Below are 13,333 nucleotides of genomic sequence, written 5' to 3'. Positions count from 1 at the left end.
AGGCTGGGTTAATATTAAGCAGATTTACTCAAGGCAAATGAATGACTACAGGTCTGGGAAAAGGAGGATGTAATTTACTGGATTTAACGTTGTGCCTCCCTAGCCTTTGCAGACTTGTAACAGACAGAACAACAACATATAGTGCAAACTGCTTCACAATGCAGACTTGGGTGTGTGTAGTCTCTGAAGATCAGCAGGTACACATGAATATTGGTGAGCCTCCATCAAGACTTTTTATTCCAATTTTCAAATTATCTACTGGCAAAGGCTGTGTGTTCACAGTGAGACCTATTCAGCCAGGCTTGAGTATGCTCAGCACCATTCAATCAAGGTAAGATTCACAATGCAGCTTCCCATTTCCAGTAACAATAAAGGAGGACTCAGAAGAAAATTAATTTGCAGAAAATCCACTTTTAATACACTTCTCTGTAAAAGATCTCTGTGGGGGGACATTGTCTTAGAAGTCATCAAGAAGAAGTTCCACTGTTTCACTATTTATGTTTCACATAAATTCACACAAAACCAAATGCCACATTTGCCTACTTGACATTAGAAAACAACCAAATGGTTGCTTTACAAGAGAATTCATATGGCTTAATACGCAGACACTGAGATTTAGCAGTGCCGACTTTACAAGGAAAAAAACCAAACCAAACCAGAATCCAGGTCTCAATTGTGAATTGTTAACTCCACTGTTAGCAATGTACCAGCCACCTTCATGGCATCTACTAGGCTCTTTTACCAGATTCCCAATTACCTACATTCATCCTGCAGTTTACAGAACATCTTATTTAAGGTTTGTAATTTCAGGTGGATGGTTAAAGGTGTCTGCTGTATAGCAATACCTGCACTTTTTGGCACAATAACAACATATACTTAAACACATTTTCTCAGCTATTTTATTTAAATAACTCTCAAATTATAAAGCTCAAGGGTTTTCTGGATGCTTGCTGCTGTGGTTTGCAGAAAATATCCACTGGAGTCAAGCAGTTTTGGGAGATGCACTTATTACACTACTGTGAATGTGCCTGGAAATGAGAAAAGCAGCTGCAGGAGCAACTCCTGTTTCCATTCTCTACTAAAAAAATTCTTCTTTTCTGCTTTTATCATTGACATTTGTCACTGAAAGATTGTGACCTAATCTCCGTTATACAGCACATTTTTACATTCACATGTAAAAAGGGGGTGAATGCAACACAGAGCATGAACAAAAAGTCTGAAAAAGCACACACTGCTTTTATAGTCCCTTTCTACATAAACCATGTATAGTTTGAAAGAGTAGTAATGACTTAAATCACAGGGGACATTTAAAAGCATAGAATACTGAAGTCTTCAGGCAAAAACTTACAAGAACAGCACTAGGTTTTAGACAGAAAAGACTAGAACAATAGTAAAAGTTATGACAGTAGTCTTAAAATACAGAATAAATTAGTAAACTGTACATGTCTTTTCTCAAAGTTTGAAGGAAGCCACTGAATTCCTGCTAGAGTCCTGTCTTTTGTTTCAATTTTCAGTAATTGTCATCAATTTTCTGTGTTAGGCCAAAATGGGCAGAAAAATCTAAATTCTTCATTGTGCTTTATAATACTGGCAAATCTACTTCAACCATGTTCTTTATTAACTACTTTCTAATTTTCTGCAAAAGAATAAGCCAGTCTGTGACAGAATGTACTGCCACCAGAATCTAATTTGTCCAAGTGCCTTTTATGAGTACTATATAAGGTTGTGCAAACATCACTCTTGCACTAAGCATTTAAGGAACTGGTTTTTCTATATAAGCATACAACTCCATCTAGGAGATTTTCCCAACAGACATTTTGAACTCAAACAGAAAAACACACTAAGTTAAGAAGTTTTTTACTAATACAGCAAAATACCTATTCAATACTTTGCAGATGAACTATATATTTTCTGTAGTCCACATAAATAAAATGTGAAAGCGATGTTTCATAGTTTCATCTTTAGCTTGTCTTTGTTTTGCCTCTACTATTAGCTCCTGCCAACTTACATGCATATCTTTAGCATGAATGACTGACCAACTTCCGAACTCTTATCATTTAGCTATGACTACAGGAAGGAAATACATGATACTTAACGTCAAAACACTAATTTTATCTAGAATGCCATTAATTAGCTTATCTCGTTGACTACACCAAAGCTTTCTTTGAAGTTAAAAAGAGGTCCTCCTGAAGTGTAGTCTGGTCTGCTGCCCAGAAGGCGAAATGCGTGTACTGAGCCATGCTTAGAGTAACATGATAAGCTTCCCGACTAACCCCTGGGTTAGCCCGCAGAGCAGCGTCTGAGCCGCCTGACAGCCCCGAGGCGGTGACGGCTGCGCGCAGCTCTGCGGGCACCGGGGGTGCCGGCGCACACGGCGGGGTCCCGCGGGTGAGTCACGGCATTCCCAGCCCGCCGGCACGGGCACCGCGCCGCACCACTGGAGGCACCGCTAATCCTCTGCCTCCTAAGGCTCTCTCACGGCATTAGCTCCACACTGAGAACAGCTGTCGGTTTCATAAACTTCCTTAAAGGTTCACAGGGTTTCCCAGGCTTATGAGGTAAACGGGATTCGCGCCTCGGCTGCAAAGGATAATGAGGTTAAGGCTCCTTCTCCTCTTCCTCCTTGGCTCTTTCTCCGTCCGGCGCCGCAGCGGGCGCTGTCCGGGCTGTCACCGTCCGGCCCCGTGACTGGCACCTGTGGCACGCCAGGTGTCGGGGGCCGGTGTCGCCAGGCAGTGGCACCCACCGCCCGGCCAGCGGCGCAGCCCGGCCTCGCGGCGGGCGGGGGAGCGCGGGGCGGGCGGCACAAAGCGCCTCCTCCGCCCGCGGCTTTGTTCGCGGCGGGGCCTCGCGCCAAGCCCCTGCCGCAGCCCCGCTCCGCCGCCGCACCGCGCGGCTCGGCCCGGCCCCGCTGACAACCTCCCCCGCCCTCACCCCGCTGTCTCCCCGCCACGCCACCGCCTCCTCCTCCTACCTTGGCTTTCCCAGCCTCCAGCTTCTTCAGCCGCTCTTCGTCCTCCATGGCGTCTGTGCGGAAGAGCAGGGTGTTACTGGCAGCAGGAGGAGGGGCTCGCCCCGCGCCCTCCCCTCAGCCGGGGCGCACACGCTCACTGTCCGGTCCGGTCCGCTGCGGTCCCGTCCCGTCCCGTCCCGTCCCGCCTCACAGCGACGACAGCTGCCGTGGCGGGGCCACCGGCGCCGCCATCTTCAGCTCCACGTAAACACGCGGCCGGGGAAAGTGACGTGTGGCCGCCCGCTCCTCCTCCCGCCGCCGCCGGCCCCTCCTCCCTGAGCGCCGGGCCGCTCCCGGCACCTCTGCCCGCCGGCGACCCCCGCCCGCCCGGCTGCCGCCAAGTCCCGCCGGAGCCGCCCCCGGAGAAGCGCCTTTGACCCCTGGAGGGAGGCGGCGGCGGCAGCGCCGGGGGCAGCGGGCGCGGACAGCACCGGTGGGCACACCCCCGTCCACACCCCCGTCCACACCCCCGCGCCCTGCGAGCAGAGGCGGGGGCTCCCGCTGCCCACAAAAGACCGGCACCGCCGAGGCGCCCGGCGCTCGCTGGACTGCGACACCGGGATCTGACCGGGCAGCACCCGAGTTCTGCTGCCCCGCCCATCCCGTGGCTCTGGCTAGAAGGCTAATTCTGACAGTTCTGCTTTTCCAGGTGTTGTCCTGCTCCTGCGCGCGGCTCACACAAATTGCAGGGATCCTACAGCTCGATCTAAGGCTTGGCAATACAACGAGATTCCCGAGCGTGTGCCGCAGACTGTGTAAGAATGACAACAAAGGATGTGTAGCCCCCTTCTCCCGTTAAAATTACTTACCATGCACTCGTCGTGCCAGACGGGCTGGAAGAAGTGTGTTAAAAGCACAATGGGGATACGGCACGTGGCAATTAAATGCTCATACAATTCCTATACTTCAGCAAATACAGCGCAATATTCTGAGATAATTTAATTGTCTACTTAATGTGTGCCTTGAAAGGCTAATAGTGCTTTGTATCACGTGGTCCTATTGTGCTTTTTCCTTCAGTTCCCTCTGAGGTGGGTTCCGTTTGTGATGGTGCGATGGATGGCACAGGCTTACGCACAAAGGAAGGAAAACGGCTTCCCTGGAACATGTACCAGCTGCAATGGGAACGGATTCTTTATTTTGCATTTGGAATCACGCTGCTTTACTAAATGCAAAACTCAAAGCTTTTCTGAATTAACTTAGATCTCAGCTTTGCTGATCTTTTGAACGTGGTCCCTTTAGTACACATTCTTTCCTTGCTTGAATTTTCCAGCAGAGACAGGATACACCCAAAAAAAAAAAAAAAAAAAAAAAAAAACCAAACAAAAAATACAAAAGAAAACAGTATTTGCACAGTATTACTGACCAGGAACAAGTTTTTTAAAAAGTCAGTTGGGTGTCCTAGCAACAAAACACCCATATTACTACCAAAGTAAACTAAACCTACAGTCTGGCATTTTAAAGGATTTTCCTTTTCTCCTCCATTACATTTCATAGAAAAGTCTAAAATAATTAGTTAATAGGTACAGGTCATGTGCATTCCTGTGTTTACAAAACAATGTCCTCAACTTTTAGTCAAAAAGGAACGTATAGAATTTATGTAAAAAGAAAACACCATCCATCACAGGGAATGAAAAATGTGTGCATTATCTGTTGTTTCATATTTGAAGCAAGACATGTTTTATTTCACTACAGGAAAATCATGTTATAGAGGAAAGCATGAAAATGAGAATTAATCAAACAGGAAAGATTTTTATAGGAACAAAAATTTTAGTTCATTTCTTAAAAATATGTTCCTAAGTCAGTAAATTGAAGTACTTCCTCAAAGTCTGTACAAATACAAGTTTATTTTCCAGCAACTACAAGGGCCCAGAGACCCGAGGGAAAAATAAATTACCATTTCTGTGTCAGTGACATTTCTCTTGACTGTTAGAGGCCCCTGCTGTAGAACTAGCCATCAGATGTCAGTAAAATTTCACACACACATGACACCTGGATAATAATTTACCAGTAAATATTCCATTTAGAAGACAAACTTCCCAAATCCCATAATTAAATGGGTTCCTGAGTAATGGTAAGAATTGATAGGCCTAATTTTCCTTTTACTTACAGACTTATATCCATGTAATTCTATTGGATTTTAGCTTAACACCTAACCATACTGACAAACTGTAATAGAATGCTGTGGGAATTACTACTAGATAAAAAAATCTCAAGGAATTCTATTTCCATATCCTCTCAACATTGGAAGAGCAGGACTTTCTCTCCTAGGGGAAAAAGTCCCCAAACTGTCACCGTGTCCTCTTAGCATCCCCTTGGCCACTCCCGACCAGCTCTGACACGGCGGATGGTGGGGGACACTCTCCCGTGCCCTGGGGTACAGGAGGGCGGCTAGGGTTGTTAGCTCTACAGAGGAGACGCTGGCAGACAATGGTGGAGGAAGAAGGAGCCGAGTCTTGGCAGGGGTGCAATCCAAGGTTTATTCTACAACTCCGAGGAGCTCCACACCTCAGGGTGACCAGCTGCAAAGAGCGCAGACTGAGCTTTGACAACAATTTTTAAAAGGGGGGTGGAAACAAGGGAGGGGTTCACACATCAACCAGTGGGGGAACTTGGGGGTGCAGAAACCGGGGAGATAGGCATGAAGGGCTACGAATTGGGAAGCACTTGGAGGGAGGGCCCTGGCCTTTGGCCAATCACTCGACGCCCCTGATGGAAGGTTCTGGACAGAGGGGATGGGAGGCCGAGTGACTGACAGAGGTCCAGGTTGACAGTCATTCCAAGGGAATGACTCAGCAAAACTCGCACTGGTAAGTAGAGAGTAGGTGTTGTAGTGTGTTTTTTCTCTTATTAGTATGTTTACTGTTTGATTTGTAATTTGGTAATTTCCTTATGCTGTCTTTTGGTCTCTGCCCTTTTCCCAGAACTTTCTGTACTTCTCCTTCCATGAAATGCCAATCTCTCCCCAAACCTGCCTTTCGTCTAGAAACTTCCCTGTTAGTTTTGTATTCTTCCAAACCTCATTAGTTCACTAAAGCTGTTTTTCTCCCTTGAGATGCTTAATGGGTTATATACCGTATGCCTGCCTTGTATTTTATCTCTAGTTCTCCTGATTAGTTAAAGATTGTATCCTCCCCTGAGCCCTCCCCTTGTTCATAAGCTGTTGCCCCGAGTTCGGGGTCCTGGGACACTGAAGAGGGGAAGTGTTACCATCGAATAAAGTTACCCCAGAAACTGTGGTGCTGCTCTTATGTTTATGCTGCACCATCACTGGAAACTGGGATTCAACGGGGCTCAAAGCGGGGGTCTGTCACCCTCCCTGTCACCATCTATCTGGGACAAGCGGCAAGTAGGGAGGATTGACATGGGGGAGGAGGGAAAAAACTTGGGGTAAACTATTAGGAGGGAACAGGCATACAAAGACAAAACCATTAAAAACAGAAACGGGGTAATATATATACAATACAACACAAACCCATACAGTATGATTTCCTACTTTAGCTATTTTAATTCGTATTTTATAATTCATGCAGGGCAAGTTGTCTGGAATTCACAACTTGGTTAGCCAGTTAAACTTTCAGTTACAGAAGGGCATTCATCTTGTTTGCTTAATTCTCAGAATTGACTAATAATGTTCACTTGTCCAAGAATGTAAGAAAGTGCCGAATAACTCTAACACTCATTAAATTCACATAAATTAAACATGTAAACTGCTTTCGACAGCATATGCGAAGTGAAACAGATTAACAAGATAAGAAATACAGATCAGACATTCTCCAAAACAAGAACTGGTGTTTTGGCCTGGTATTATTTTTATTTAGAAATAAATTTATTATTGAAAAATATTCATATATAAAATGGCACTGAACCAGCTTTGAATATCAGACCTAATTTTTAGTTGTGTCTGTCTGTGGACAGAGACAAAGGCTTCTTCATCTACAGCATTTTCTCTAACAGTGAAACTCCACATTCTTCCTACCTCTTCTGTTTTCTTTATTCAGAGAATGTATGCCTGGTGACTTTCATTGTGGCACTTTAGTGGATTATGAAGCCAAAAGATGAAGCCTAAAGACCATGTGTGATAATCACAAAGTTCTGATTAGGAGATTCAAATTCTGTCACAGTCCACTGACGCCAGAATCAGAGGGCTGTCAGATCACAACATGCTGCTGGTAAATCACAAATAATATGCAAAAATTAAAAAAAATATCACAGGCATATAAAACCTCTTCTAACATGTAAGGAGCACAGATATTGTGTATTCTCAGGTGTTATAGCTTCATCAATACCTCTAATAATAATACTATCTAACTCCAATTTATTTTCTTCAACAAAAATACGTATCAGAATGAGAGACTCCTATATGGATCACATAAGATTCCCTGATCCCTCTTGTAAGAAAAAAATACATGACAGCAGTCAGATGTTTTCCTACCAGCAATACAATGACCATGCCACTTTCTAGTTTTTAATTTTAAACTTAAATTCTTAAATTAAAAAAATTAGGTTTTTTTTTTTTGTTTTGTTTTTTTTTGCTGCTGTTTTTGTTTGTTTGTTTGGGTTTTTGGGGTTTTTTTTCAGTTTTGAATGTTTATATTTGGTCAATATAATTTGTAAAGGAGTAATCCTCCTGTTAATGGATATGACCTTCTTATATGTATGTGTAGCAGAGTGATAGAGAGAAGACTCTTGGTCAGGCACAAGAAACATGAAACATGACACTGATTATGTAGATTATTGTGATTAGATTTGTTGCTAATACAGCATTTAAATGTTGTCAATGCAGTATATAATATAAGCAGGTAAAAAAGGTTATAATATAGGCATGAATACAAATGAACAGGTTTACAGCCTTTGGCCTTGAATTCAGAATTACAAAGCACCTATGTAGCTGGTTCAGGATTTTATCTTTGTGTTTTACCAGATCTCAGCACCTTTACTCACCCACTCAAAAGTGAGTATTGCCTGTCTCAGGGCTGGACATATCCTGCAGGTGTCCCTGAGGGCTGGGGATTCACCAGATAGCTGCCTGCAACCTCAGGGATACCAGTTTACTCAGCTGGCCCAGTCTGCGGGAGCATTTTATAGATTTTGCAGGCCGATGCATACAAAAGTCAATAGTAATCACCACAATTCCCCCGTCTCTAGAATGGATTGATTATGTGAGCATCCGAATAATTCCTCCTGCAATTCCCACCTGGTGTTCTCACCTTAAGACAAATCATACTGCCCATCAGAGACAATGGCAAGGGAAAGTGGGATGCCTTTCATCACCATCATAGCATATCCAAGAGTTCTGCTGTGGCTCTTGACCTGGGGGATAACACTTTCTGTTAGTGTGACTATTAAAGGGATCAAGTGTGAAAATAAGAGACACCTCTTAGAGAAGACTATGGTGAAGGTTTTATTTGACCAGGACATGCACCTGCTTCCACTGAACCTAGTGGGAGTTCTATGGCAGATGGTACTGCCAGTACAGAAATGCCTCAGTGCATACCTGTCATAGTGCACGGTAACCAAACAGATTTACTGCCACCGCAGTGTGAGCTTGCATGAAGAATATGAAATTGACTTAACGACTATCTTACCTGTGCCTTTGTCACAGTCTATCCCCTACCATCTGCTCTGCAGCTGCACTGAGCCTTGGCACTGGAGTCTCCCAGAGTGCTGCTTGGTTGGCTTGCTTGAAGCAGGCAGGTGATTCAGGTGAAATATGCAAAGTTCCCGATTTCACATACCCATTGTAGGTACTGCTGATTACCTATTTATGTTAATTGGCTGTTAGCAAGTGGAAGTCAACTCAAATTTCAGGTAGAACTTGATCTATTGTATTCAGCTATTCTGACTGCGTGTTATAAAAACTTTTGCCACAGGGACATTTAGGTGTGTTATTTATGTTAGTACCAGCTTGTGTTTCAGAAAGAGGCAAATGTTTTCTCCTTCAAAGCAGAGCAGAACAGATACCATTACAGAACAAACAGTGAGGCTTGGTGGCTAAAAAGTAGGTGAGCTGGAGATGTAAGGAAGACATGCTTTTAAAAGCATGGGTGTTTTTGCTGTTGTTTTTGGTTCTTTTCTGTTTCTTTGCATCTGTTTTCTTTTAGAAGTTACTGATGAGGCATAGTAATATGAAAATTATCAAATGAGGCACCTGATGAATATTTTAGAATCAAGTTCCTATGTAACAGCTAAAATTTTTATTCTCTTACAAGTATTTCTAAATGAAAGTACCAAAGCCTATGAAAAAACCAGGCACTGAGGATGAAAATGAAATGTTCCCACACAAGAAGAAACAATTAGAAAAAATGTAATTAACCCATCTGTAGGTGTGAAGTTAGACAAATCTATATTAACCATTGCAACCAGTGTCCCACCAAATGTCTGTACAGCAAGCTTTTTTTTCTTAATGAAAGTAAATTTTGTTATAAGAGGTGACAGAAGAAATCAGACACTAAAGCTTTCCATGATATGATCCAGGCATTCCCTTAATACTTAAATAATTGTGGGTTTGCTAGCATGCTTCAATTCAGACCCAATCAAGTTGAGCACACCATAGTGTTTTTCTTGTTTCCAAAACCAAACATTTTTCATCTTGCTGAAAATACAGTAAAACAACTCATACAAAGGTGTTGAAACACAGACCTCTTGCACTCTTTTTGGATGCATGTTTGAGTCGAGCCCTTATAATTTAATTAATTAGGTAAATACTCTGGTATTTGTTTGTTGCTTTGATGAAAACACTTTAACTAGGAAGAGGCAAGACTCTTTAGCTAAGAAGTTTTGTGAGATGAATAATTTATTCTGCAGGCATAATATATCAAGGAAGGTAATTTAAGTAAGATTGCAACTAATAGAGCTAATTAGTTAAGTGACCCTGAAGATTCAAATTGGCACTGATATTTGAGGCACCAGCAAAGATAATTTCTTGCAAAAATCAGTTATTTGTATATGATGTATGTAGAACCATTATAGTACATATTTCTTTATGATTAGTCACAACTGTCCAAATTTACATGAAGGTTCAGAATAAGAATCTCTTCAGCATAGGAAGGTATAAAAGAAAGTTATTTTCTTACTATTCTGCTATTTATATGTTCCAGTGTAATTAATGAAACTCCATTTAGAACATGGGAGAAATTAATAATTTGTTAGAAAGTCCACATTTCAGCACAGTACCACTCACCAGTGAGTATACCAGTTTTTCTTCAAACTTGTCCAGACTGTTTACCAGACAGATCAGGATGCCCAGTGTATTTTTAGAAATTCCAGAATTTCTGACAGTATCTGAGATGAAGTGCTCCAGGCAACAATTAAAAAATTTGAAGAAGCTATAGCTTCCTAAAACTTTAACTATTTTAATATGCTTTGGTGCTAAAATGGAAAATTCTTTTTTTTTTCATATTTCAGCAAGTCTCAAAATACATTAAAAGTGTCATCACTTAATAAGGATTACTTCTAAATCATTGTACCACCCTGGAACTGATGCCTTTTTGAGTATTATTTATGGGGTTAAGGAGCTGGTGTGTCAGGTCAGGTAATCCCATAAGTACTAGTAAGAACGAAGAGTTTCCTAGACTTTAGTGCTCATAGGAAAATCTTCTGCCACCTCAAATAGAGTTCTGCAGGCACAGCAGAGCTGGGAGTACTTAGGACTTCCAAAGACCTCACTAACACCCTGGCAGAAGGATTTATTTCTGCCTGGAGAAGAAAAGGCTTTGAGATGACCTTATTACAGCTTTACAGTACCTGAAGAGAGCCTACAAGAAAGATGGAAAGGGACTTTTCACAAGAGCATCTAGCCTTCAAACTGAAAGACAGCAGAGTTAGATCAGATACTAGGAAAAAAATCTTTACTGTGAGAGTAGTGAGGCACTGGAATAGGCTGCCCACAGAAGTTGTGGGTGCCCCATCCATGGAAGTATTCAAGGCCAGGTTGGACGGGGCTCTGAGCAACCTGCCCATGGTAGTGGGGTTTGAATAGATGATCTCTGAGGTCCCTTCCAACTCAGGCCATTGTATGATTCTGTGAATACATGATGACTGAACTACTTTGAAAATATGCTGTGTGTACAGCAAATCCAGCCAGACCTAACCCACTGGGGTGCGCATCAGGAGGTGGGAATGTGGTGTGGTCGCTTCCCCGTGGAAAGCAACATGCTGCTCCTGCTTTACCCACAAAATATTGTGCACAAGTACCTGGTTGGGTGCTGCAGATGTAACCGTGAGGACTTTGCAGCAGATCCAATTGTTCACCTGTTGAGAGAGATTTATTGTTTTTCTTGTTAGCCCTTCTGTGAGGACAGGGCTGGGTGCTGCCAGGTCCTGTGCCAGCAGATGCTCAAGGCTGGGGTGGATGGGGCTTTGAGCAGCCTGTTCTAGTGGAAGGTGCTGCTGCCCATGGTGGAGGGGTTGGAACTGGATGACATCTAAAAGGTCCCAAGCGGCCCAAACAATTCGGTGGTTTCAAAGCCCCATGCCCTGGACCTGGCCAGCTGCCTTCCTGGCTTCTGCTCCCTTGCATGACTCCAGCTTTTGTTGTCACCAAACTTGAACATTCTTTAAAGAACATCTTGTTTTCTACCTGCTGCTATAAACCGACAGTTTAAAAACAACGTGAGTCGAGCACAAGCGGCTTGTAGCCCACCGCTTGCTGCAGTGAATCGAAGCCTCTCTGAAAAAGGCTTTCGGGTGCGACTCATCTTTGCGGGCAATAGCTGGGACCAAAATTCAGGCATATTTTATCGTCTGCTGCCATCTTCTGGCGACTGGCTCAGCTACAAAAGAACTGCCGGGTTAAACGGCTCTGGAAACGCGGCCGCTCGGCTGGGTCCCGCCTGAGGCGGCCCGAGGGCAAGGGCCCGGCCTGCTCCTGCCGCCCGCCCCGGCGTCGGACACCCGCGGCTGGTTTTAGATTCAGAGGCTCTGAAGAGCCCCACGAACTGTGGTCAGTGCCCGTGGCTCGTAGTCAGTGAGGTGAAAGCAGATCCTCCATGGGATTTGATGGGCACGTGTGAAGGTGTGTGCTGCTTCAGCAGGACAGTCCAAGCGGGCAAAGGGGTGACACACAGGGCCTGCCTTCTGTGCTGGCGCAAGGGAAGAGGACAAACCCGGACAATCTCTCTGCAGGAAGGACAGCGACGAGCCCAAGTGCCTTTCCACTGCCCGTCTGCAGCTGCAACACATCGGGGAATTGTTAGAAAAATTCCTTTTCCTAATAATTGTATGTCAGTCTTTCTAGTGTGAAATTTAGTTAATATATATGTAGTTAATGTATACATGATATACTGTAATGCAATGGAATCAATTGCACTGTAGTATTTTACTGGATGCTGTAGTATTGTTCATACTTCAGTAAAACAAACTAAAGCACTATCTGGCCCTGGAAGTAAATACTTTTGCTTCTGGGAAGCTTAGAGCTGTCTGTGAAGGATAAAGGATATGCCTGGACAACCAAGATAACCACCAGCATCCCAGCCTCTCTGACGCGTCTTTGAAACCCTCTCAGTGTCATCTTGTATCATAGATAATTGGCAAGACTGACTCCAGGAACATCTGGATCAGCAGACAAGCAGCAAGAATCCTGGAAAAATATATCTGCTTTGTAAAGTTTTACTATGATTGCTGATCAGCAGAGTGGGTGTCAGTGATTAGTCAAATTGTGGTGTACCTGAATGTATGAAGGCTAAAAGAACCTGTGTAAAGCCACATTCATGGTGCCCCATGTTGGCTGGTACACCTCCTGTGCCTGAATAAATATTTACTCTTGCAATTCTGTGCAGTTCCTAACTTCTCTCCTCCATTGACATGGGCCAGTTGTGTATTTTTATGATAGAGGTGAGAATTGTGGCACAGCTGCTGTGACCCCCACATGTCTGATCAGCACTGGAAATGGCAGATCCATGATTATCCAGGGCCAGTCTGTATTGTTTATCTCTTTGTTAGGGTTATAGTTCAGTGTAAACAAAATGAAGCACTTACTGGACCATTTGCACAGGTAAATTTAAAGCCTGGGAAGTTTGCTTTAGGGGAGGAAAAAAACCAGCTAGTCATTAGAGAAACTGCTTCTTTCACTGGCCCCAGTGAAGGGACCTTGGGTAATTTTCCACTCACTTTACTCTTCCTTTGGAGGTGTAAGTTGCAACAGTTCTGAAGCGTGGCTGATGTGTAGATGGGTTGTCATGAACAGGTTCTGATGCCAAGACAGAAAAAAAAAAAGTTCCTGGTGTTGAGAAATAAGCAATACTGCTCATCTAGTAAACTTCTGTGCAGGACATTACAGCTGAAGGGAGAGAACAAAATAGTGCCAGAACTTGATTTATATTT

At 43.7% G+C, this 13,333-nt stretch overlaps 1 protein-coding gene across 4 annotated transcripts in view; it reads right to left on the bottom strand.

Annotated features, from left to right (window-relative positions):
* Positions 1–3,250, bottom strand: part of AKAP9 (A-kinase anchoring protein 9) — a 105,447-nt gene extending 102,197 nt beyond the window's left edge. For all 4 annotated transcript variants that reach the window (XM_038125172.1, XM_038125179.1, XM_038125188.1 and 1 more), the window contains exon 1: positions 2,975–3,250. In XM_038125172.1, coding sequence (XP_037981100.1) covers positions 2,975–3,022 — 48 coding nt within the window. In that variant the 5' untranslated portion in view covers positions 3,023–3,250. The remainder of the gene's footprint in view (positions 1–2,974) is intronic.
* Between the last annotated feature and the right edge of the window lie 10,083 nt (positions 3,251–13,333).

This window comes from Motacilla alba, chromosome 2, assembly GCF_015832195.1.
Source record: "Motacilla alba alba isolate MOTALB_02 chromosome 2, Motacilla_alba_V1.0_pri, whole genome shotgun sequence".
Taxonomy (NCBI): Eukaryota; Metazoa; Chordata; class Aves; order Passeriformes; family Motacillidae; genus Motacilla; species Motacilla alba.
Note: the sequence above shows the minus strand (reverse complement) of the source record. Positions and strands in the feature narration are given on the sequence as shown.